Genomic DNA, 22,272 nt, shown 5'->3' with positions numbered 1-22,272 from the left:
GCATCCAGTGGATCCCATTGGCCAAGCCATTCTATACTTTCGTCTAGGTGCTGGATGCAGAGGCCGGTGCAACGCAGGCCACCCTTGCGCACCTGCAGCCTCCTAACACGTGATAAGTTGGAGCTGGAGAAGAAGGTATCCATTCCGAAGTGTGTGGCGAATGGAGACCACTGCCGAGGGACTCGTATGGTGTTGCGGGATCGGTCCTTTGGAAACACTGGAGGTCGGTTCGTGCTGTCCACCGTTACCCCGATGCTTCCGAAACGCATAGTCGTTTGCGCCAGAGCATCGATAAATATCCCCGTCACGATTCCAGGGCCAGTCGGTGCGAGTGCTGACCAGTTGCAGATGTCAATCATGGTGAAAAGGTAAGGACCAAAGAAAGCAAACCGGCCGTGACTTGTTCCGATCTAGATTCGATTCAGTTCGGTTATTGGACGGGACCAGTAATCAGGTTACTCACCAGGAGAAAAGGCCCAGTCATAGCGCATTCTAAGTTGTCCGAAGTGCGAAGGTGAATCGACACAATGCGCTCACCACGGCCAAGGTGATGCGTGAGTGCAATTCCATGACGAACGCCAATCAATCGCTGGGAACTGTGACCGGCCAGGATTCCCAACGTTCCTACAGCATCACAATATACGGTGAAGCTTGATGCACAATCCTCACCCTCCCCAGCAACTTCTCCAAGAGGGAGATACTGGGCAAGCCGCCATCCGGGGTGGTGGAGGATGCGTGGCTGTCCCAATCCAGCGTCCACAATACAGTAGTCAGATGAGGGGCTTAAGTCAATGTCCCTATGCCACAGGGCTCGGTCTGGCCATTTTGGTGGGACATCGCCTGCAAAGTGTACACGAAGCACTCTCAGATCCTGTGTCGTTAGCGCTGTCCCGTCCTACAAGGGGGTTCCCAGGACTTACATCCTGCACGACACACAGTCTACCCAGGTCAGACCCGTACACCCTGGCATTCCAGCCCTCGCAAGGACTCCCAAGCCACGGCGATGAGGACCCGTCGTCATACAAAAGTCTGACGGCGCAGACACCATAGGTTCCAAGCACATATTTCAGCCCTCGAATACACTGGTTTTTAATCGGAATGCTGAGAGGCAGTGCATCCCCGTCCTTGGCGACCTCTAGTTGGCGTAGGTAAGTTTGGCCAAAAATACGAACAGATTCTCCCTGGAGTGCATCTGTCTCACTGACTGTGCCTGCCAAGCACCTTGATATCTGCCCCGACGGTGGTCGTGGGTGGATCTGTCTGAGTACCGAGATCGTTTGCAATGTCCTGAGCAGTGAGAAGATAAGAGTGCCTCGGAGGTATGATAATATCTCTTGTTGAAGCTCTTCGGGGAGGCGAGTGGGTGAGTGGCGCAGGATCGCCCCCAGGCTTGTGTTTGCCTGCACTTCTTCTGCCCGAGGAAATCCAAGCGCAGGTTGTGGCACCTTGTCGATCAGATAGCGCCAGTCAATTATTGGGCGCGTGTTTTCTGCCAGTTTATACAAACTCTCGCCCGACACTTGCCCACCGTTCTGGTGAGCCATCTTCCAGCAGCTTAGGTGGGCGAAGAACATGACGTGTTGTAGGTCACATAGTGAGCATGAAGGTCCCGAATGGCATACTTGTATCGTCTGGGAGTCGCCGCTGGCATTTAGCAGGCTGATTGGGTCCCAAAGAAAGTCGGGGTCGTCGAGATTCCCGGTAAGTGTGTGGATTCGGTTGCGAAGAGACGGCCCCTCGGGCGTGTTGCAGACTAAATTTTTGCATCCCGTGGGTCAACTAGACGCTTCGGATGCAAATATGGGTATTACCTACAGCAAATGACACGTAGCTGCCATTCTTCATATTCAAACTTTGCAAGACGCTGGCCAAAGGGTTTCGCTCGTGGTAGAGTCTCGCGGCAGAGGACACAATATGGCTCGAGTCGGATGTGCAATATGTTACCGAGGCCACTCATTATCGGCATATTCTTAGTCCGACCTTTTGTAATAACAGTGCTGGGCGTTAGGTAGAAGACAAACTAGATAATTCGCAGATGGAAACACGTTCCTGGGATTGATGAAACGAGAGTTTGACTCTCACGTGATACTTGGCCACTGGAACTGGGCTGACTTTTTCAGAAGGATGGACGAAGAGCTTAACATTGCGCTCAAGGGAAGATATTGCTTGTAACTATGTTGTATGACATGGTCGGCATCTAGCAATTCAAAAGCATCGGGACTGTAGTGTCGTCCTATAACCCCGTACACTCAGCACTGCCCTAGCCGGCGTCTTGTTAAAGCTTCCAAGAACACAAGGTTGACATAAAGAAGATCTGAGTTCACCTTAAATCCATCATCGGCCTACTCTCTCCATTCTGGCAACTCTCCGAGCCCGTACTCCTCGACTGGTACAGTGCTCCTCTCCGGTTTCTTGAACATCAAGAGCAGTTTCACTAAACGAGACCAGACCAGAAGGCTGATGATGGTATCCACGATCCAGACTCCCCATGCCGTCTCTGGATTCATGATGCGGAACATGCCAGGCATCAACTTCTGCGCGCGGTCAACGGAGGGCCGCATTTTCTCCTCGTACTCGGCGAATGCAAGTGTGGGATCGTCCGGATAACACGAAAGAGCCCCGGCCAGATTGTATGCACCATACATGGCCAACGTTGTGCCCATGCCCGACATGGGCGAGGCGCAGTAGCTTTGCTCCGTTAGTGATGACCCTTAGAAACTATAATTAGCGGGAGTACTCACGCAGCATCGCCCAGTAATACCACCCTCCCTTTGCTCCATCGGTCCATCTTGACCTGGGCCACGATTTCGTAGTAGAAATCCTTCGTCGCCATCATCTCCCTGATGATCCGCTCGCTCTCCCAACCAGCATCCTGGAAATACTCCTTTATTAGAGCCTTCTGCGCCTCCACGCTGTCATGCCCGCTCGTCGCAACCTCGGGAAACCTCTTGTCCTTCTCATTAGCCACGTGGAGGAACACTGTCGTACGGCCACTTTCCTCACTCGGCCTCACCATAATCACCCGTCGGCCTTCGGTATGGAAGCAGCGCCGCCACATTGTATCGGTCTCCCCCTGCGGGATGCTGAAGAATGCGCCATACACATCCAGCCGGTGCACCCTTTCCTCCTCTCCCTCAGCACCCCAGACCATCTTCCGCGTCTGGCTCTGCAGGCCGTCGGCCCCAACAACCAGATCAAAGGTCCGCCTCTCCCCGCTCTCGGCAAAGCGCACATGCACCTTCATCCCATCTTGATCCAACTCGTCGAGATGATCCCCAAAGACATACTCTATCCCCTGACCCCCCTCCCTTTCCACCTCGTTGCTCACCGCCTTGCTCCTCTTCCAGCAAATATCCGCCAGCCGACCCCTCATGATCTCAATGTCGCTCGTGGGCGAGTGCATTCTCTCATCGCCACTGGCCCGAAACGACGACCACACACGGTTCTCCTTAGTAACCCACTGGACGCCCTCCTCGCCCGTCGTCGAGGCCCGGATGGCGGTCTCGAGTCCGAGCTTGCGGATGATGGTCACGCCCACGCCGCGGATGTCGACGTTTTGGCCTTGGGTGCGGAGGGCGGATGAGCGCTCGAGGATGGTGATTCGTGGCTTCGCGGAGGCTGGCGAAGGGGAGAGAAGGAGGAAGGTTGCGAGCGTGGGGCCGGCGATGCTGCAGCCGACTATGAGGATGTTGAGGGGTGCCATGATTAAGGGGCAGGTTGGTGAGAACGGAGATGGCTGTGCGGGAAGTAGCTGGTGGGTAGAGTTGGATATTTATAGCGAGAGAGTGTATTCTTGGGGAAAGGTCCACAGACACTATTCAGACTGAAAAGATGTACAGGGAGAATGGTAACTATTTTTGTAAGGCATTAGTGCTACATATACTGTACAAGAACAATCCTCGAAGGATGCTGTTAAAACCCGCCAACCAATCAAACGCACCACTCGGCTTTTAAGGATTTTAAGACCACGCGACACGGCGCAGACTTCAAGCTACCAACGTCATCTAATTTTCCAGACAGAAGAAGCACAGCCATTCACGACCAGGAAAACCCCGGTCGGACTGATGGAGAAACGCACAAGTCCAAATAGAGCTTCGGCAGGGGTCTCGGCCCCGCGCCGGAACCCGAACCCGAACCCGAACCACGCGGTCCCGCAGCTCAACTGCGAGCTCTGCCGCGACCGCAAGGTCAGGTGCGACAAACTCGACCCCTGCACCAACTGCGTCTCGGCCGGCGCGGTCTGCGTCCCCGTCCACAGGCTGCGGCTGCGGCGCGGCCGGCACGCGCACCGCTCCTCCGCCCCCGTCGACGACGACCTGAAGAGGCGCATCCGCAGGCTCGAGGCCCTCATCAGCGACGCTGGGCCGGTGGGGGCGGGATCTGGGCGAGTGGGGCTGGTGAGTTGGGGCTAGGCTCATTCGGGTTTCAGGGGTTACTTGCTGTTGCCATGCTGATAACAAGGGGCTACACCATAGTCCGGTGCAGATTCGGATCCCCGGCGCATCGCTTCGGTTCTCCCAGGCGTCACATATTCGGATCCGGAGGCTTCCAATTGGCCAGAGAAGCGAGCACTTTTGGTGCAACGGCCTGACCACTTCTGGGCGGACTTGGCTGAAGAAGTAAGATGGAGAGAACAGTACATATATGGTGACTAGCATCGGTGCTGACTTTGGGCTGCTAGATCCATGGGCTCCGCGACGTCATAGAATCAGCGCCGAATGAGGCCGAAGACGATAGCGCCCAGACGCCAGAACCCGCACAACTCGGCTCGGTCCACCGCGGCATCAGTATTCTAGGCTTATCGGGGTCAAGCAATCCTGACTTTATCCCACGCAACTTTGACTATGCCCACCCCGCTGTGTCACACAACAGGGCGATCGCAAGTCAGCTCTGTCAGGTCTATCTCCAACAGGTCGACCCCATCATCAAGATTCTTCACCGTCCGTCACTGAAGAAGTTGATGCTACAGGGGGGAGGCTACCTGGGGTATCCAGACGGACACGCGTCGGTGGAAGCTCTGAGCTCGGCAGTGATGTATTCCGCCGCGAGCAGCATGACGGACAATCAATGCCAGGCAACGTTCCGTACCGACAAGTCCAGCCTCATGGCAAACTGTCGGAGGGCATGCGAGGCCGCTATCGAGAGGTCGGGTTTGCTGACAACAAGAGATATCACTGTACTTCAGGCTTTCGTTTTGTATCTTGTAAGTGCTCAGTCAGGTATACAAATCCATCGATCAACAGAAAAGGGGGCATCTAACATATTCGCGATATCATGTGCGTTCAAGCTTGCCAGGCGATCCGAAGAACGAAGCAGGGCAGTATGGACCCTGCTCGCTGTAGCCGTCAGGATTGCAAAGGCTTTATCCCTCTACCTCGACCCAGAGCAGGTGGGACGGCACGAGACCTTCTTCGCCCAGCAGATGCGGAAGCGACTCTGGCTTACCATTTGCCTGATGGATGTGCAGGCCTCTTTCGGCCTGGCCTCGCAACCGCTCATCGCCCTCAAGGAGGCCATGACTTCCTCCGAACCACCAAGCCACATCAACGACTCCGACTTTGACCTGACCACAACGCATCCAATCCCTGACAGGGAGGGGCTCACCGACACCACTTTTGCCATCATCACGTACAAGCTGCAGCTCCTCGGGCGTCTTACCAACTTTGGCGCAGACGAAGAGAAGTCATGCTGCTGCAGCGGCGACGGCGCCGAGTCAGACATGGCAGCGCGACAGCAGCACGTCCAGCGATTCGAGCAGCAAGTCCTCCAGCTCCTCCACCTATGCGACCCAGAATCGTCCCCCTACGCCTGGTTCACCCTGCACAGCGCGCAGTGCTTCGCAGCCGGCGCGCGCGCCTGCGTCCTGCGCCCGCTCCAGCGCCTGCGGGAGGGCGCGCGGCCGCCGCCGGCGCGCGTCGGGGGCGACACGGAGCTCCTCCAGCTGGGGGCGCGGGTCCTCGAGAAGGCGATGCTCGTGCACACGGACCCCCGCGGGGAGGGGTTCCGGTGGTACGTGACGATCCCGTGGCACGCGCTGGCTATCACCGTTGCCGAGTGCTACATCTGCGCCGACGCGGAGCTCGTGCGCCGCGTCTGGCCGACGGTTGAGACGTCGTACCGGCTTCATGAGGGTGTTATTGCGCGGTTGAGGGGCGGGAGGCTGCGGGGGCCGCTGGGGAAGCTGATGGATCGGACGCGGGAGAAGTTGGGCCCGATACTGCATGACAGCGATGATGCGAGAGGGAATCCGAGCTTTGGCATTGCTGACAGCTCGGCAGAGATCTCAGTCACGCCAGTATCAGGGTCCGGTACTGGGCTAGGTGAGGGCCTGGCTGATACGTTGCGGGAAACCAGTATTTCGCCTGCGAGCCCAGATCCGGCACTTGGGGCGGCCTATATGCCATCAACACCACTGCTTCCGCAGCCGAGTTTGGCCTCGACATCCTCGCCGTCGTTTGGGGACCAGCCTTTGTTAGCCGCTTCCTTATCTCCAGGAGGCCCAGCTTCGGCGAATGACGAGCTGGACCAGTCTTGGGGGTTATGGGAGGAATTCGTATCTGACATTTCTTTTGATGACTTTACAAGTCCTGATATGTTCTTTGGGGAAAACAATATGAATGGGTCTTAGCGAAGCGCACCATATAGAGTCGAGGCTTCTGATTTCTAGCCACCACTCTGAGGATATTGTTCTCTGCGTAGGCCAAACCAACAAGTGGAATATGCTCAGCCTGGTCACCTTCAGGGTTAATTCAGTAACTGTCTCTCTTCTCTCTCCAGCCACTCCCTCGAAGCATCATAGAGGTTGAGAAGCTCCTCGCCTCCCCAGCGCTTGAAGTCTTCCAACTTGCCAATGCAGTCAAACAGCTTGAGCCAGGCCACAAGCACGAAATCCACATAGCTCACGTCCTTTCCTAGCACAAACGGACCACCGCTGTTCTCCCTGTACAATCCCGCCAGTTCCTTTATATGCGGTTCAGCAGCCTTCCATGCATTCTCGCCCCCCTTGTCGGATTTCTCGAAGTCAGGCAGCGGGGCCCCGACCATCTCCTGGCGTGTGCGGTAAAAGTACTCCGCTGAAGGCGGGTTCAAGAGCTCTCGCGGAACGGCAGGTATGTAGACCGCTTCCAACTCTTCCGTGAACTTTGACAGCAGCTCGATGACCTTTTTATGGTAGGGGGTGTCGAGGTGCAGCGGCGGATCAGGGTAGTCCTTGTTGAGACGCTGGGAAATGGCAACGGAGTTCATCAGATACCCACCGTCAGGAAAACGGGCGGCGGGGACGGTGTAAGGGGCATTGGCGGGGGGCTCATTGGGAAGGACAAGCTGACTCAGGAATGGGGCTATCTCGGGATATTCCAGCCAGTGGGTGGTGTAGGGGAGGGATTTGTAGTTAAGCATCAGACGGACTGGGGCGTGTCAGTGGGGAAGGGAAAGAGAGGAGGTGTTTTAAAGTGACTGACTCTTCCAGGTATTGGGAGACCATGCACGACATGGCTCGCGAGAGTAAATGTCGTACAGAACGATGTCGGTATTTGATGCCATAACAGTAACAGATAGACAGGCCGTCCAAAAAGCAGAGGGCTTGGTACGAGGTGATCAGGATAGGTGTGATTACTTTGAGCTAGACTCAAATGCTCAAGAAAAAGTCGAGGCTCCACTAGGAGTCAAGAGTAATTATAGGGGCGGTTCGCGATACTGATCGCATTCCACTGCTTTGCGTTCCACTGCCTTGCGTTCGCTGCTGGAGGAAAACCCCTCATTTAACGCGATCCAAATGTTCCTTCAGAGACGGATGACCACATCGACAATGAAACACGTGTCCCTTAGGGCCACATGACTAACCCATGTCATCTTCAGTTCCTCTCCTTACGCATTCGAACGTCGATCCTGGCTGCCCGGTCCTTGGAGGGATTCGGGGAAGCTGTATGGAGGGCGAGAACCCCATAATGTCTGACGCAGAATCTGTGGAGGTAAAACTATGTAATAATGGCCCCATGTATCCAATCCTGACTCGAAACACAATGTAATCCTGGCACCCTGATGCGATACACTGCCTCTCAGTGCTACCTTGTCCTGAATTGACCATACACGTTGACCTGAAAATCTATATACTGAACCGTCCAGTCCCATTTACTAAGCTCAAGTACGTCCTTGGTTCGAAGCCTGTCTGCAGTTTGGAAGTACTCTTCCCTCGTAAGAAGATCAGGTCGTCGAGGAAGATTTGGACCAAGCGAAGACCTCCGAAGACGTCTAGAACGTCTGGAGCGTACCCTTCCAAGAATTCCCATTCAGACTGCAAGACAAACACACGCTCGATTTGATCAAGTTGCCTGCCGTAGTAGTCCCGTAGCCCGTCCAGGGTCGTCAGTTCATCCGTGACGTCGTTGTTAAGCCAAAGGATATCCGACCGAGGGTTGAAGTAAAAAGGCCAGGTGTCCAATTTCGAGTGCTGTATGGGAGTGAAATGCCTGATGGTATGTGCCCGGGACTCGTGGCAGACTTGAAGGGCGATAGGATCCAGACACTTCTCAAGAGGTTGATATCCCATGATTCGAGAGTCGAAATTAGTTTGTAGCCATCGTGCAACCCCGCACGTCAGCCGCAGACTCACGCGATCGAAAAGGGCGTCGCTTGATTCTGACGAGTCATCACCCTCTTCAGCGTTGTAGACAGGCTCTTCGGCATATGCAAGTTCAATGACTCGAGGTTCCGGCCAGGTATCTTCCCAGATCTTTATTCGGATCTCTGGAGGTAGGCGAGAAAAGAGGGGGAAAGAGTCGAGTGTAGCAACCGGAGCTGTCATTTCAGGTATATCGGGATGAGCCACTGAAGGTCAACAGTGAGTGTGGGCAACGTATACTCACTGGGCTATATATTGAAGCGTACCAAAAAGGAAAGGAAAGAATGGAAAGAATTCCCGAGGGGAAACCGTCAAGTACATACATTCCATGCCCCTCTTCCTCGGCTATCCCAGCACCAACAGCATGGTGGGTCGTCACATTTCTAAAAATAGAGAATTGTGGGCTCGCGAAGCACTGAAAGCAATGTATACAGCACATAAAGTGCAACCCGATGTTCCCAAGTCCATGGTTATTTACACGTTAAACCCAGGAGTGGCCTCGACAATCCTCTGCAGAAGTCGGTGTGTCTTGGTTGCCTGCTCAAACGTCGCATACCGACTCGAATCCCCCTTCGCCCAGGCCTCATAGATTAGTGCCGTATTCTGCCCTTGTTGCGGCACGTTAGCAGCAATGGCCGGGTCCTGAGCCTCCAGCTCGACCTTCTCCGGCTTCCCGGATCTGCCGATCCTCATCGTGATCTGGGCCTCCGGGTGGCCCCCCTGCCACCTGAACTCGGGTGAAGCGAGCTCGATCTCGCCTTCGGTGCCCGTGATGCGCCATACAAAGGCTCTCTTGTCTGCGACGGGTGTTTCTGACTTGAAGAAGTTGAGGGACGCGGTGGCGCCGCTCTCGAGAATGCCATGGACAAGGATATCGTCGGGAGAAGTTCTCTTGTACGCTGGATTTACGACCTGCCCATCTGGACCACGGATCGTGATGTCGGTATAATGTGTCTTCATCATGGCCTGAAGTTCGGAGAAGTCGCCAAGGACATCGATGAAAGAGTGTAGAACTAGCAAGCAGATCCTGTCAGCTTCTATAAAATGAAACCACACAACGGATTGGAGGCGCTGTTAGCTACTTACAATGCCCAAATATGATCCAGAAGTCGTTGCCACCGCTGTTCATGTCGAGAATATACTCGGCACCCTGAACCCAGCCGTGTTTGGTAACGAAGGACGAGGAAGAAGAAACCGACGTGCTAAGCACTCGGCCAATCTTGCCGCCGGCGACCAGCTCCCTCATCTTCAGGGCAAGCTTACCCGCGACACCCTGCAGGCCCATGGCGGTCTTGACACCGTTGGCCGCCGCCAGTCTGGTCAGCTCCTCCGATTCTTCCAGCGACGCGCCGAGGGGCCATTCGACGAGGATGTCCTTCTTCTTCAAGATGGCCGGCTTGCTGAGCTGGAAGTGCTTTCCCACCCTCACGGACACGACGACCAGGTCCACGTCCGGGTCGTTGGCCAGGTCTTCGGCGCTGCCGTATGCCTTGACAGATGCGGGCAGGCCGTGCTCTGCGATGGCCTTCCGGGCCGACTCTGCGGTGGAATTGGCGACGGCTACTAGCTCGTACGCGGGAAGGAGCTGGATGGAGGGGATGTGCGCGATGCTGGACCAGGCGCCAGGGGTAACAGCGCCCGTATGTTTGGGCCCGAGCCCGACGAGGCCTACGCGGATTGGCGACATTGTTTGGTTGGCGGGATGAGAGATGGGAGATGAGGTGGTGGTTGATTGAATAAGTATACGTGACAATTAACTCGGGGTCTGAACAAGGAGAGGATGATTTACAGATCGTTCTATGAGCCACCACTTATTATTTATAGAAGTAATTATTACTTGGGCTTGTCAATGGCAGTTGACATGTCGGGGGCAATATGTGGTGGCATCCCTGCGCCGGAGCATACGTTGTGGCCGATGATGTCAACGCCGCTTCCGATATCCTGATTCGCCGCTTCGCTGTCGCGCCGGAGCCGAGCCTGCGGTCACGTAAGCAGCTCGCACCACCGCCGAGTGGTCTCATTGGGCCGGATTTCCGAGGGAGCAAAGGCCCCACCTAAACTCCGGCGCTGACAAATTGGGTCAGCTTCATGGTGTCCGGTGAAACTGTGACCACCAAAGCCAACCCAGCAATCACGTTCGGAACGGCAGCGAATCCCCACCATCATACAGGAAATGTCGCCAAAGGCCGGCGGAATCCGCAGAATGCCGGTCTCTAGGATAAAGTCATGCGCCCAGTGCCGTACAGCAAAGGCACGCTGTTCCTTGACGGCACCATGTATCAGGTGCCGAGACCGCAATTTAACTTGCAAATACGAGCAAGAGGCTGCATTGTCTCGCAACGATGGGTCTTGCTCGCCGAGGCCTCCGCGCCCGATCGCTCCCGCCTGCCGTAATCCAGCTGCCGGAGGTCTTGAGTCTGGCCCGGGTCTTTCGGATGCCAGAGAAACTGCGGCAATACCATCTCAAGGCCAAGGTTTCCAGTCTATCGGTTCGTCATGCGCGTCGGCATCGAATCGTTTAGGCAACCCCGAGTCTTCACAAATGACCTGGGAGGATTTTGATACCTCCATCATGTCTTTTTCCGACTGTGCCAATGGCGGGGATTCACTTATCGCCCAGGTAGACCAGCAGCAAGCCCCCGCGATGCAACGTTCTCTGGACTCGATTGCAGAGGATATCGCTCTTCCCGGCGAAATCAGTCTACCCTGGCTGGCGGGGCAACTAGAAGGGGAAGTGGTGAGCCATGACCGACCTCACCGCACCGCTCATGCCGGCTTGACCCCACACTCACAAGGACCAGTCTCGGACGTGGAATCAAAACCCAGAAGGTACAAGGACAAGCTCATATGGCCTCGGATAGGATCGACTATCGAGGGCTACTTCTCCAACACAGTCCTCCGGGGACAGATCATGTCGTATCCCCAGATGATGTCCAAAGGCAACCGTCTCCCGCCGTTCATCTTCCCGCGATGCATGATGAGTGGTCCTGTCGCCTTCGACTGTGAGTTGCAAGGCGTTCATCAGTGCCTGCCCGAGATCCTAGCCATCTGCAGCAATATGGTCCAACTATTTGAGAATCGAACACCAGCGAGCAGCTCATTTGTCTGGAAGACAATTTATGCCGAGCATGAGCGGCTCAGACGTGAAGTGAGTAACCACACCGGGCAACATTAAACTCCAGAACACAGCACTCTGACTTAGACCTGCCTGTCTGTCTGTCATTAGTGTGGATCTTACGACAAAGAACGCCTGGTCGAGACTCTTCAGGCCACTGTTATTTATCTTCTTTTACAAGCCCAAGATCCGGACTCGACAGAAAGAAACAACGTCATCTCGCTCGTCGACACCGCTGCGGTGAGTGTGCCTTCCCATTTCCTTGAATATGATAATCTTTTGGGTAAAATCTGACACTATGTCATGTACCGAAGGAACTGGGAAAAGCGGTGCATCTATCCTTCGAGAATAGAGTTGAGTCAAGAGTCGTGGGCCTTGACAGGAAAGACTGGATGCTGCGGGAGAGTGTGAGAAGGTATGTAATAGCCTACCGACCAACTTCAACACCACCTCTCTATAAATCTGAGAACATTGCTAAGCCCCGACAGAACCATGTGTATACTGTACGGCATCGAGCTTCTCCTTGACGTGGTCATCACCACAAGTAACCGCTACTGCGGCGGATTTGCCAAGTGCCCGCTGCCGTGCGTGCGCGATCTCTGGGAGCCCGTGTCCAACGCCGAGTGGGCCAGGCGGTATAGGGAATTCCACCCCGGCGGGGTGTCGAAAGAGGGGGTTTTGCATATAGACACCATCCGAATGGCTGGGCAGGCGGCGGGCATGAGCGAAATCAATGATACGGCCGTTGCGGAGCTCAGTCGTTGGTGCTCGCGGCTGGATGATCTGGGGATGCTCGTCTGGACGGCGGTGCTCTCCGAGAGTAGGGGCAACTCATAATTAGGACCCACCAGGAAGCCCCAGTCGAGTACGGTACTATCAGAGAATTAGAAGACCATTTGAACATGGTATGGGTGTTGGATAGATGAATGCTATGATAAATGCGGGTTTTGTCATGCTAATCAAGAAAGACCTCGCACAAGCTAGTGCCCTGTTTCTTCCCTGGAAATAACCCAACGCTGGTTAGTTTTGCCTTTAGCGTAGCTCGATGCGACTCTGACAAGGCAAGTATCGGTCCGAATGGCTACCCTATCAGCACCTCAACCAACATCGCTGGTGTTTCCGCTTTGATGTCGATCGGGGCTTCTTCCCTGCAACCCTTCCAAAGGTAACGTGCCATAAATTCCCAGGACCCGGGGCAGCACTCACTTGACATGTACTTTTTGCCCTTTTCAATCCTTTTCTCAACTAAAGGATTGGGGCTTAAAAATGATGGTATTATTCTTGAATCTCCTGAGAATTGGGGTGCTACTACTAGGCATCGCGTCGTCTGCAGCTCAGGCGAAGGATCAAGATGTTGGCTTCTGCTGCAAGATCATCGAATCCCATATCCCAGATCGCATTTCCTATCCAAAGAGCAACATCTACGATGAGTCGCTGTCCTCGTACTACTCCGGTCAAGAGAGCGAGTTGCAGCCGGCATGCATTTTCAGCCCCACGCATGCGACTGAAGTGTCAGTCTTCGTCAAGCTAATAACTAGCAAGTGTTGTGGCTCTTCGACGTCACCGCAATTCGCCGTCCGGAGCGGCGGGCACAGCATTTGGAGCGGGGCAGCCAACATTGAGGGAGGCATCACCGTCGATATGAGGTCAATGAACTCGCTGGTTCTGAGCCACGACAAGAAAGTAGCGTCTCTGGGCGCTGGTGGCATCTGGAGTGAGATATACGAGCAACTGGTCCCGTACAACCTCACCGTTATGGGTGGACGCGTTGCGGGTATTGGGGTTGGAGGTCTTGCAACCGGAGGTAAGTTTGCAACATGCCTAAAGCCAATGTGTGGACGGACGTGATCGAGCTCACCATATTGTGGGATCCAAGGGGGAATAAGTTACCTCTCCCGACAGCACGGCTGGGTGTGCGACAATATATACAGATACGAGGTGGTTCTCGCAAGCGGCGAGATCATCCACGCCACCGCTAGCTCGCACTCGGACCTCTGGCTAGCCCTCAAGGGCGGCTCAAATAACTTCGGAATTGTCACGCGCATCGATGTTCCGACCTGGTCCCTGGGACAGATGTGGGGAGGCGGGCTTAGCTTCAACTACACGAGGGAGGTATTGGATGCTCACGCCCAGGCCTTCAGCAACTTCATGGATCCGATAAACTTCGACGACGCGGCGGATATGGGCGTTGCTTTGGTCTTCCAAAACCCTGGCCCCGTTTACGTTGTTGGGAATTCCCTCTTCTACGTCAAACCGGTAGTGAACCCTCCGGTATACCAGCCATTTACCTCGATCCCCAACCCGATCGGATCTTCACTGGGTCTGACGAATGTCAGCGCCTTGACTTCCGAGGCCGGAGGTACACTTCCACCCGGCATCACGCGGTAAGTTTTGAATATCCCAGGGAAGGGTGGGGGGGGGCGGATCTAACTGATTCCTAGTGCGATCGACATTGTGTGCTCCTTCAAGAACAGCGATGCAAGCCTCTACTCACAACTCTTTCAGACCTGGGAAGACGGTACCAAAGACCTGGTCGATGTCGAAGGACTCCAACTGGTTCTCCTTATCCAACCGCATCCAGTAACCAACGGCACGAATTCGCTTGGGCTGCGCCCTGGAGAAAAGGACCTCGTCCTCTCTGTCCTCACAGCTGCATATGCAAACAAAGAAGACGATGACAGGGTCCAGGAGGGAATGCAAGCCATTGTCGACAGGCATAATGAGATTACGCGAGACAGGGGATTGTATATACCCTTCCAGTACCTCAACTATGCCGACAAGTCCCAGGATCCGATTGGGAGCTATGGCGAAGACATCAAGGCTCGATTGCAAGCTGTCAGTAGGAGGTATGATCCTCACGGCTTGTTCCAAACTGGGGTTCCCGGTGGGTTCAAGCTATTTTAGACCAAGCAGTCATTGCAAGCCAAGATTGTGCTTGCTTCTTCTGTCCGTTTTGGAGAATGCCCGATTTGACTCTGCCGATTGTAAACTTGGGTTTCATCACATGGATCCAGTCCTGCTACGTTTCTTAATTTCACTGCACACTGAGAAGGATTGCCTCGGTTTCTTAAACTAGGGCTTCTGGGGCATCGACGTGAAGAAGCACAAATACACCAGGTTAAACCCCCCCCTCACCCCACCTAATTCCGTGGGTCAACGGCGCCTAGGTAATGCATGCGCAATACGCTAACGGGCATCAGGTGTTCCTCCCGCTCAGAAAGTGCCGCACGTTATAGTCCCCCGACGTTGTATTAAAGGTAGGCGATCGACCCCATCCAAGAATCTGCACCAATCCGAGACTGCGTGAATAAAAGCAGCCGCACACCTTGGCAATCTCCCGCTGCAGTCGGGGTGGGGTACCCGCACCGGCAACAAAACGCTCCGCAAAGCTTGCATATCTTGTTCACCCAGGGGTATTGTCCTCTGCGGGAGGTTCCGCGGCCTACCCTAGCGGAATGCTTGGCCACCTATTTATGCTCCTCCCTCTCGGCACTTGCCTATTCCAAATGGAGCCTCCATATAACGGTTGCGTGATGTGACGAAAAGAAGCCGATCTGACCGAGGGGGTGGGGGCAAGTAAGTATATGTATAGCGTGGATGTCCCAACGTTGATACCAAACACTCATCTTCCATTTTCATTTCCATCCTGCTAATTTGGCTGCGAGTTGTGGCAAAAATAATATACTACACAAGCCCCTTCTCAAGGAATAATATTACGGAGCCAAATATGGGTTTACTCGTCCTCCACGACAAGGACCTCCCACCAGGCTGGATTGCCGTGGCCTTGCCAGTGCTTTGCTTGGGTCTCGTAAGTCCCCATCACCTTTCTAACCTTGCTACTTGGGTGCTAAACGCACCAGGGTCTCACCTACATCCTCTGGATTGCAGTCTACAATGTCTTCTTCCACCCCCTCCGCGCCTACCCGGGCCCCAAGCTCTGGGCCATGACACGCCTCCCCTACACGCGCATGTTCCTCTCCGGCGACGCCCACCGGCGAGTCCTCGACCTCCACAAGGCGTACGGCCCCGTCGTGCGGGTGGCGCCGGACACGCTCTCGTACAGCCACCCCGACGCCATCAAGGAGATCAGGGGTCACCGCAGGGCCGGCAGGGCCGAGCACGGCAAGGACCCGGTGCACATGGGCCACTTCCGCGACAACATCCTGGGGGCCGGCCGCGCCGACCACGCCCGGTTCCGCCGCGCCCTGGCTCACGGCTTCTCGGCCCAGGCCATGGCGGACCAGCAGCCGCTGATCCAGGGGTACGTCGACGCCATGGTGCGGCGCCTGCGCGAGGAGTGCGACGGCGGGGAAAGGGGGCTGGACATGGTGCAGTGGTTCAACTACACGACCTTCGACGTCATCGGCGACCTGGCCTTTGGCGAGCCGTTTGGCTGCCTCGGCGACTCGGTCTACCACCCCTGGGTGGCGCTCATCTTCGACAGCATCAAGCACCTCACCTGGCTGTCGGCCCTGGGCCGGTACCCCGCCGTCGCGCCGCTGCTGAAGCGGTTCCTGGTCCCCGAGGGCTTGGCGGCTAAGCTCGTGGAGCACGAGCAGCTGTCGGCGGAGAAGGTGCGCAAGAGGTTGGCGACCGGGACGGACAGGCCGGATTTCGTCCAGGCGATGACCACGAAGCGGGATTCGTCCAAGGGAGAGGTGAGATTGGCACATCTTCATCCTTTTTCTCTCCTTTCAGCCAAGTAAACAGTCAGTGCTAACTGCCGAGGGGGAAACCAGGCATTAACCTTCAAAGAACTGGCATCCCACGCGTCGGTACTCATCGTAGCCGGATCCGAGACGACGGCGACGGCACTGTCCGCGGCGACGTACTACCTAGGCATGAACGCTCGCGCACTGGCGGCTCTAACCGATGAGGTCCGCAAGACATTCTCGAGCGAGGAGGAGATCAACCTGATCAGCGTGCAGGGGCTGTCGTACATGCTGGCGGTGCTCGACGAGACGCTCCGCATGCACCCGCCTGTGCCCAGCGGGCAGCCGAGGCTGATTGCCGAGGGGGGCGATGTTATCCTGGGCCGATATGTTCCCGCCGGCGTAAGTATTTCCCCTGTTTTTCCAAGGCTCTGTACGAAGGGAGAGTTCTCTGACGCGGCAATGCCACACAGACCAAGGCCGAAGTGTGGCAGTGGTCTCTGTACCACGACCCCGCGTGCTGGACACGACCCGATGATTTCATCCCCGAGCGCTGGCTCGGAGACCCGGCTTTCGCGAACGACAAGAAGGAGGCTCTCCAGCCCTTCTCAGTCGGTCCTCGAAATTGCATTGGGAAGAAGTAAGCAAACCTGCAACGAATATTACGACTATTTGTGACGCTCTAACTCTATTCTCTCTTCCCCCCCCTGCAGTCTTGCGTACGCCGAGATGCGCCTAATCCTGGCTAGACTGGTGTGGAACTTTGACATCAAGCTGGCAGACGAGACCAGGGGTTGGGACAGCCGGTGCAAGGTCTACCGCTTATGGGAGAAAGGGCCTGTGAACGTCTACCTGAAGCCGAGAAACATTTCCTAGCCAATAAACGCCTGCTTGTTCTCCCTCACCCACTCCTCAAACTGCTGTGGCTTCGCCTTGGAGTATTTCTCAACATTCGCCACCGCCTCCTCGGCCGCAGGACCCTCGTAGAAGTTGCCGTCGTCCCCGCGATGCCGTCTCGCTATCATATCGACCAGTTGCCTCGCAATGGGCTCTGGCAAACCTAGGTCTGTGTACGCCTTTATGCCCTCCTCCTCGCTGAGCGCCGTCACCTTGATATCCCTGCCAATTTCCTTTCCGATGATCGCGACAGCCTCCCCCTGCGACACGAGCTTCGGTCCATGAATACGGAGAGCGCTATACGCACCCACCTCGCCCTCCAGCGTCGGCGGCACCTCCCCAGCCAGAAGCGCGCCACTAACCCGGCCAATATCGCCCGACGTGATAAAGTCGAACTTCGCCTCGGGGTACAGCACCCCGGCGTCGCCGGCCCGGATCCCAGCGGCCCACCTCAGCGAGTTGCTGGCGAAGTACGCGGGCCTGACGGCGACGAAGCCGCGCGGCCCGAACACCTCGGCCAGCCCCAGCTCGACCTGCGCGTGGCTGTGCGAGATGTAGTCGCTCTGGGGCGCGGCGCGTGGGTCCCCGACGATGCTGGCGGTGCTGAGGAAGACGACGAAGTCGACGCCGCCGGACCGCAGCGCCTCCAGCGTGGCGCGCATGTGGTCCGGCGAGAAGTGCGCCAGGTAGACGAACGCGCGCGTCGCCTGCGCCTGGGCGGCGGCCGCGCGCACCGTCTCGGGCTGGAGGAGGTCGGCCGTGACGCGCTGGAAGCCGCGCGCGGATTCCTCCGAGGCGCTGAGGCCCGGGATGGGTTTGTTGAGGTCGCGCACCGCGAGGAAGACTTTGGCGCCTTGCTGCTGGGCGGCGCGGGCGGTGGCGGAACCGACGCTGCCGGTGGCGCCGAAGACGATGACGGTGGGGGACATGGTTGGTGGTGTCTGGTTGTTGGCTTTGCTGGTGAGAGTCTGAGAGATGCTTGATCGCAGGCTTGCAGTGTTGTCTATCTTGACGACGACGTCAGTCTACTGTTATTATATATTCATTATTCCTCGGTCCTCGGTCTGGGCATTGCTCCGATTAGGTTGACATCAGCTTATGCTGTGAAGTGCTGTCTATTCGATATGACGACAGAAGTTGCATTTACAATTTACATCGGCCTTCGGTTGGGCTTTGCTCCGACCTGACGCAGGTGAGGACCTAGCTGACAAATGAAACGTCCCGGGTCTGCTTCATCTACGGCGTAATTTAGAACCAGCACGGAACAACAGTCGAAAACACCGACACCGACACCGAGTGTCTGCATTTATCAGCAACATGGGATTGGATGGATGCAGCCACTTCGTTTTGAAAGGAGTCAACGAGACGGTGGTCCTGGATGATACAACAACACATGTAATTTTGATTGGTTTATATTTCCGGATTGAATCCCAGCAGCTCCGTGATATGATCCCGAGATCAATCGTGCAAGATTACTAGTAACTTTCCTGGGTAGGCTGGTTACGATGCTGAGAAAGAAAATAACGGATCTGGACCATGACGCTGGTTGACCTGCCGATGCCGTTCCAGCGGGCGATTGGGCGCAGGGCGTTGGAGCCTGGCCGGGCTCGTCTCCGTGTGGATCTTCCGAAAGAGCGAGGCCGAGGTACAGGGTTAGGATGCAGGGTGGCTTGATTAGGACCAATGCGGCGGCGGCTATGCAGGCCAGAGACTACATTTACACGGTCGGGCATAATCATTAGGGGGCAGGGCAACGGTGAGGTGCATTTAGATGGGACCTCTGATGCGGAGTACTTTTAATTATCAGCCCTTCAAATGCTTTGATGTCGTCAGATTCCTAACCTTCAAACGTGTACCGTAATTATCTTGCCTTGGGTGTAAGCTGCATGCACATCCATAATCGCTGGATCCCCCCTCAAGTAGCCGAGTACCCTCCATCAACAAAAATAGTCTGCCCAGTGATCGCCTCCCCAGCCAACCCCGCCAGACACACCACCACCCCGCCAAAGTCCTCCACCCTCCCATTCCGCCCAATCATAGTCCTACCGGCATGCCTCCCCGCCGTCTCCTCCGACGCAAACACCCCCGCCGTCATCTCGGTGCGCACCACCCCCGGCGCGACGGCGTTGCACAGCACCCCCCGCCCGGACCACGCCTCGGCCTGCGACCGCGTCAACCCCACCAGCCCGGCCTTGGACGCCCCGTACGCCCCGCTGTTGCCGTACGCCCGGAACGCCTGCTGGCTCGCCACGTTGATGATGCGCCCGCCGCCGGTCCCGCGCGCCGCCATGCGCGGGCCGAACGCCTGCCCCAGCAGGAACGGCGCCGTCAGGTTGGTCGCCAGCGTGGCGTCCCAGTCGGCGGCGGTCAGGCTGTCCATCGGCGGCCGGAGGTTGACGCCCGCGGCGTTGACGAGGATGTCTGGGACGCCGTGGGTGGCGAGGATGGTGGAGACGGTCTTGTCTAGGGCGGCGCGGTCGGAGAGGTCTGTCGGTAGGGAGTAGGCTTGGATGCCGAGGGCGGAGAGGGAGGCTACTGTCTCGTTGAGTGGCTCGGGGCGCCGGGCGATGAGGATGACGGCGGCACCGGCTTGGCCCAGCGCGGTGGCGATCGCCCGCCCGATCCCGGAGCTGCCACCTGTCACGACTGCCGTCTTCCCGGTAAGGCCGAAGAGCTTCTCGAGGTAAGAAACGGTGGGTCGTATGGTGTTTGCCATTGGGAATGATTTGTGCTAATCACGCGTGCTCATGGTTTGGGAAAGCGGTGGAGGTTCCTCAATGATGTTGTTTTTGATATGTGACTCACCCAGTGAGTGCCGATCGGAGGGACCGTGGTGACACAAAGAAGCAGATTTCCATTCTCCTCACTTCCCCACATGCAGCAGGGATGGGTTTCAGAGCTCACATTTCCCAGCGCTATCAATTACTGAATTGGTCACTCGAAGCAGACATCATTAGTTGAATACTTTCCCTGCTCTGAATTCGCCTCTACTGCCTCTTTGATCCTGGCGTTCCAGTTTTGGCCGTGGGGGACTTGGGATTTGAGGTTCACCATGCTCAGCAAGGCACGCTGCATCATTTAAATGCCAGCAGCATTTCCATATCCCCCCACCCCCGAACCAGATTCTCCCCCGGACCAGATTCTCCCCCGGACCAGATTCTCCCCCCTCTCCCCTTCCACCCCCTCTTCTTAAAATGTCCCACCGCCGCCCGGCTCTGGTTTGTATTACATGAACGGTTGGCTCTCTGCGAATCTGTCGAGGCCCCCGCAGTGAGACAATAACCCTGGGCATACCGTCCCGTTGACGTTACTGGGCGCCTCCTGGACTACCCCGGATGAGTGAACAGCCAGGGTGGCCACGGGACCGACAATAATTCGTCACAACACAGACAACGAACTTTTGCGCGTCAACCCCACACCTCGTGGACGAATCCTAGCCGAAACCGAGCTTCGACGGATGAGCATGTGAGGGCCTGATGGAAGCAAGGGGGTTCAAGACTGAGAGGTGAATCTAATATATTAATACATCTAATTGCCTACAATACAACCCACGCCATATCCCATCAACTAGTGACACGCCTTGCCATATTTCCTCAGCCGGATATAATTATAAGGCAACGGCGCCAGAAACCCAGCCGTCATGGACACCGCCGCAGCAGCCCAGAAGGCAGGACTATCCATAGCGACGACCCCGCCCGTGAGATGGAAGTCGACCGCGTTCTCGGCCATCTCCATGGTGAGCATCGAGATAAGGCTCATGCCCGCGGCGGTCCGGGCGGCCGCCGTCCAGGGGAGCTTGTCGCGGCCGAGGCGCAGGAGGACCGTCTCGAGGAGCATGGACGTCGTGAGCCCGGAAGCCACTAGATCGACTATATCAGCACCGGTCGTCGAAGTCGGGGTCGGACGGGGGTTACGCACTGGAGATCGCCATGACGAGCCCGACGCCGAGGCCCGGATGCTGCGACTGGAGGAACCACATGGCGGCGAAGTCGCCCGAGGTGCAGCCGATGAGGCAGCGGAACGTGTTGATGCCGGCGCGGCGCCATATTGGTCTCGACGACCAGAAGGAGAGTGTGGTCGGCGACGCGGGGGTGGCGACGGTGGGGTTGCTCTTGCTGCAGGGCTTTGGGTCGCTGTCACACTTGGACTGCCGGCGAGCTGTGCATGATGTTGATCTTGCGAATGGGATGCCAATTCTCGGGTGTTTCAATGACCTAACGGTGCGGATCACGGTCAATGACGGCGCCTGAGCTTGTGGATGTGGATACAAGATCCGGGCTGCTCGGCTCATCGTCAGGAAGTGTTATAAGGACAATGAAAATAATCGCCGCGAGAGCTGCTGAGAAAAGGGTTCCTAATTCAGATTTAAGTGGTTGTTTTTGGGGTTGTTTGGAGATGCTTGAGATGGAAACCAGAGACTATTATTGAAAACAAATATCCTGCCAAGCAAAACTCCGCGAAAAAAACTCACAGCCAACCCTAACCCAGCTGGTGAGTCGCATCATCAACTGGAACTAGAATCAATGACGTGTAGCTCCCATAGATCTGGTTGAGCCTGTTTCGCTACCGTTAACTACCGGTAGGTAGTATATTCTCCTTTCTTTTTTTGAGCAGCAGGTAAGCCTCCTACGTGTCCTGTACTTACTCTATTCCTCACCCACGAACCTAAGCGCGGTTTCAGCACCAGTTTTTGCAGGAATAGATAGATGCTTACAGCTCAAAACTGACCGAAAATGAGAGAGTTCTTCAGTTACTTAAATTGTCGTCCCTTGACTGACTACTGCTCTCCCCTCCCTAACAGCTTTGGGTTAGCACTGTTCCAGTCTTTTCGCTCTTCCGTCATCTTCCAGAGACATAACACATACATGAATAGGCCTTATCATCATAAGTCATCAAAACAAGACTGAGAACACACATGCGACGCCACCAACATTCTTCAAGGTGTTGCAGCACGACGTATTGGATGCAATAGCGACTTCTGTGTCACG

At 56.0% G+C, this 22,272-nt stretch overlaps 11 protein-coding genes across 11 annotated transcripts; 4 read left to right on the top strand and 7 right to left on the bottom strand.

The window, feature by feature from the left end:
* Positions 1-2,264: 2,264 nt before the first annotated feature.
* QBC33DRAFT_545484 (oxidoreductase) lies at positions 2,265-3,883 on the bottom strand. The gene is made up of 2 exons (XM_060428563.1): positions 2,742-3,883; positions 2,265-2,688 (listed from the first exon to the last, which is right to left on the bottom strand). Exons 1-2 carry the CDS (start codon positions 3,701-3,703, stop codon positions 2,343-2,345), a joined length of 1,308 nt encoding a protein of 435 aa, XP_060281216.1. The 5' UTR covers positions 3,704-3,883; the 3' UTR covers positions 2,265-2,342.
* Positions 3,884-3,984: 101 nt separating this feature from the next.
* Positions 3,985-6,713, top strand: QBC33DRAFT_476633 (fungal-specific transcription factor domain-containing protein). The gene is made up of 4 exons (XM_060425262.1): positions 3,985-4,397; positions 4,476-4,619; positions 4,682-5,203; positions 5,288-6,713. The coding sequence occupies exons 1-4, from the start codon at positions 4,065-4,067 to the stop codon at positions 6,626-6,628; spliced, it is 2,340 nt and encodes a 779-aa protein (XP_060281215.1). The 5' UTR covers positions 3,985-4,064; the 3' UTR covers positions 6,629-6,713.
* A 31-nt stretch (positions 6,714-6,744) lies between these two features.
* QBC33DRAFT_579930 (glutathione S-transferase-like protein ustS) lies at positions 6,745-7,542 on the bottom strand (the record flags this gene model as incomplete). Its single annotated transcript, XM_060431170.1, has 2 exons — positions 6,745-7,406; positions 7,461-7,542. The coding sequence occupies 2 exons, from the start codon at positions 7,540-7,542 to the stop codon at positions 6,745-6,747; spliced, it is 744 nt and encodes a 247-aa protein (XP_060281214.1).
* Positions 7,543-8,065: 523 nt separating this feature from the next.
* On the bottom strand, positions 8,066-8,948 carry QBC33DRAFT_179701 (uncharacterized protein). The gene has a single exon (XM_060422429.1). It carries the CDS (start codon positions 8,801-8,803, stop codon positions 8,105-8,107), a length of 699 nt encoding a protein of 232 aa, XP_060281213.1. The 5' UTR covers positions 8,804-8,948; the 3' UTR covers positions 8,066-8,104.
* A 146-nt stretch (positions 8,949-9,094) lies between these two features.
* On the bottom strand, positions 9,095-10,307 carry QBC33DRAFT_456213 (putative oxidoreductase; the record flags this gene model as incomplete). Its single annotated transcript, XM_060424800.1, has 2 exons — positions 9,095-9,633; positions 9,707-10,307. 2 exons carry the CDS (start codon positions 10,305-10,307, stop codon positions 9,095-9,097), a joined length of 1,140 nt encoding a protein of 379 aa, XP_060281212.1.
* A 438-nt stretch (positions 10,308-10,745) lies between these two features.
* Positions 10,746-12,766, top strand: QBC33DRAFT_545478 (uncharacterized protein). The gene is made up of 4 exons (XM_060428562.1): positions 10,746-11,768; positions 11,847-11,975; positions 12,050-12,150; positions 12,224-12,766. Exons 1-4 carry the CDS (start codon positions 10,794-10,796, stop codon positions 12,570-12,572), a joined length of 1,554 nt encoding a protein of 517 aa, XP_060281211.1. The 5' UTR covers positions 10,746-10,793; the 3' UTR covers positions 12,573-12,766.
* Positions 12,767-12,898: 132 nt separating this feature from the next.
* On the top strand, positions 12,899-14,976 carry QBC33DRAFT_612710 (bifunctional solanapyrone synthase). Its single transcript, XM_060432504.1, has 4 exons — positions 12,899-13,539; positions 13,612-14,119; positions 14,177-14,852; positions 14,936-14,976. The coding sequence occupies exons 1-3, from the start codon at positions 13,002-13,004 to the stop codon at positions 14,637-14,639; spliced, it is 1,509 nt and encodes a 502-aa protein (XP_060281210.1). The 5' UTR covers positions 12,899-13,001; the 3' UTR covers positions 14,640-14,852; positions 14,936-14,976.
* Positions 14,977-15,462: 486 nt separating this feature from the next.
* On the top strand, positions 15,463-17,263 carry QBC33DRAFT_456022 (putative trichothecene c-15 hydroxylase protein; the record flags this gene model as incomplete). The annotated part of the gene is made up of 5 exons (XM_060424792.1): positions 15,463-15,543; positions 15,596-16,351; positions 16,475-16,789; positions 16,861-17,027; positions 17,101-17,263. 5 exons carry the CDS (start codon positions 15,463-15,465, stop codon positions 17,261-17,263), a joined length of 1,482 nt encoding a protein of 493 aa, XP_060281209.1.
* Positions 17,264-17,265: 2 nt separating this feature from the next.
* Positions 17,266-18,210, bottom strand: QBC33DRAFT_427287 (uncharacterized protein; the record flags this gene model as incomplete). The annotated part of the gene is made up of 1 exon (XM_060424148.1): positions 17,266-18,210. A coding segment is annotated over one exon (945 nt), but the record flags the coding sequence as incomplete, so codon positions are not given.
* Positions 18,211-19,064: 854 nt separating this feature from the next.
* QBC33DRAFT_593798 (uncharacterized protein) lies at positions 19,065-20,166 on the bottom strand. The gene has a single exon (XM_060431762.1). It carries the CDS (start codon positions 19,998-20,000, stop codon positions 19,200-19,202), a length of 801 nt encoding a protein of 266 aa, XP_060281207.1. The 5' UTR covers positions 20,001-20,166; the 3' UTR covers positions 19,065-19,199.
* A 630-nt stretch (positions 20,167-20,796) lies between these two features.
* On the bottom strand, positions 20,797-21,694 carry QBC33DRAFT_545463 (uncharacterized protein). Its single transcript, XM_060428561.1, has 2 exons — positions 21,203-21,694; positions 20,797-21,144 (listed from the first exon to the last, which is right to left on the bottom strand). Exons 1-2 carry the CDS (start codon positions 21,573-21,575, stop codon positions 20,852-20,854), a joined length of 666 nt encoding a protein of 221 aa, XP_060281206.1. The 5' UTR covers positions 21,576-21,694; the 3' UTR covers positions 20,797-20,851.
* Positions 21,695-22,272: the final 578 nt, after the last annotated feature.

Source organism: Phialemonium atrogriseum (genome assembly GCF_030411735.1).
Source record: "Phialemonium atrogriseum strain 8032-3 unplaced genomic scaffold QBC33scaffold_21, whole genome shotgun sequence".
Taxonomy (NCBI): Eukaryota; Fungi; Ascomycota; class Sordariomycetes; order Cephalothecales; family Cephalothecaceae; genus Phialemonium; species Phialemonium atrogriseum.
This window is presented reverse-complemented; position numbering and strand designations above follow the sequence as displayed.

Bases quoted from the DNA above. Each gene is read 5' to 3' on its own strand.
- QBC33DRAFT_545484 (XM_060428563.1), bottom strand. From the start codon at position 3,703: ATGGCACCCCTCAACATCCTCATAGTCGGCTGCAGCATCGCCGGCCCC. The intron at 2,689-2,741 runs GTGAGTACTCCC...AACGGAGCAAAG, and splicing joins GTATTACTGGGCGATGCTGC to CTACTGCGCCTCGCCCATGT.
- QBC33DRAFT_476633 (XM_060425262.1), top strand. From the start codon at position 4,065: ATGGAGAAACGCACAAGTCCAAATAGAGCTTCGGCAGGGGTCTCGGCC. The intron at 4,620-4,681 runs GTAAGATGGAGA...TTGGGCTGCTAG, and splicing joins GGGCGGACTTGGCTGAAGAA to ATCCATGGGCTCCGCGACGT. The intron at 5,204-5,287 runs GTAAGTGCTCAG...TGTGCGTTCAAG, and splicing joins AGGCTTTCGTTTTGTATCTT to CTTGCCAGGCGATCCGAAGA.
- QBC33DRAFT_179701 (XM_060422429.1), bottom strand. From the start codon at position 8,803: ATGACAGCTCCGGTTGCTACACTCGACTCTTTCCCCCTCTTTTCTCGC.
- QBC33DRAFT_545478 (XM_060428562.1), top strand. From the start codon at position 10,794: ATGTCGCCAAAGGCCGGCGGAATCCGCAGAATGCCGGTCTCTAGGATA. The intron at 11,976-12,049 runs GTGAGTGTGCCT...CATGTACCGAAG, and splicing joins CGCTCGTCGACACCGCTGCG to GAACTGGGAAAAGCGGTGCA. The intron at 12,151-12,223 runs GTATGTAATAGC...AAGCCCCGACAG, and splicing joins CTGCGGGAGAGTGTGAGAAG to AACCATGTGTATACTGTACG.
- QBC33DRAFT_612710 (XM_060432504.1), top strand. From the start codon at position 13,002: ATGATGGTATTATTCTTGAATCTCCTGAGAATTGGGGTGCTACTACTA. The intron at 13,540-13,611 runs GTAAGTTTGCAA...GTGGGATCCAAG, and splicing joins TGGAGGTCTTGCAACCGGAG to GGGGAATAAGTTACCTCTCC. The intron at 14,120-14,176 runs GTAAGTTTTGAA...ACTGATTCCTAG, and splicing joins CTTCCACCCGGCATCACGCG to TGCGATCGACATTGTGTGCT.
- QBC33DRAFT_593798 (XM_060431762.1), bottom strand. From the start codon at position 20,000: ATGGCAAACACCATACGACCCACCGTTTCTTACCTCGAGAAGCTCTTC.
- QBC33DRAFT_545463 (XM_060428561.1), bottom strand. From the start codon at position 21,575: ATGAGCCGAGCAGCCCGGATCTTGTATCCACATCCACAAGCTCAGGCG. The intron at 21,145-21,202 runs GTGCGTAACCCC...TAGTCGATCTAG, and splicing joins GCTCGTCATGGCGATCTCCA to TGGCTTCCGGGCTCACGACG.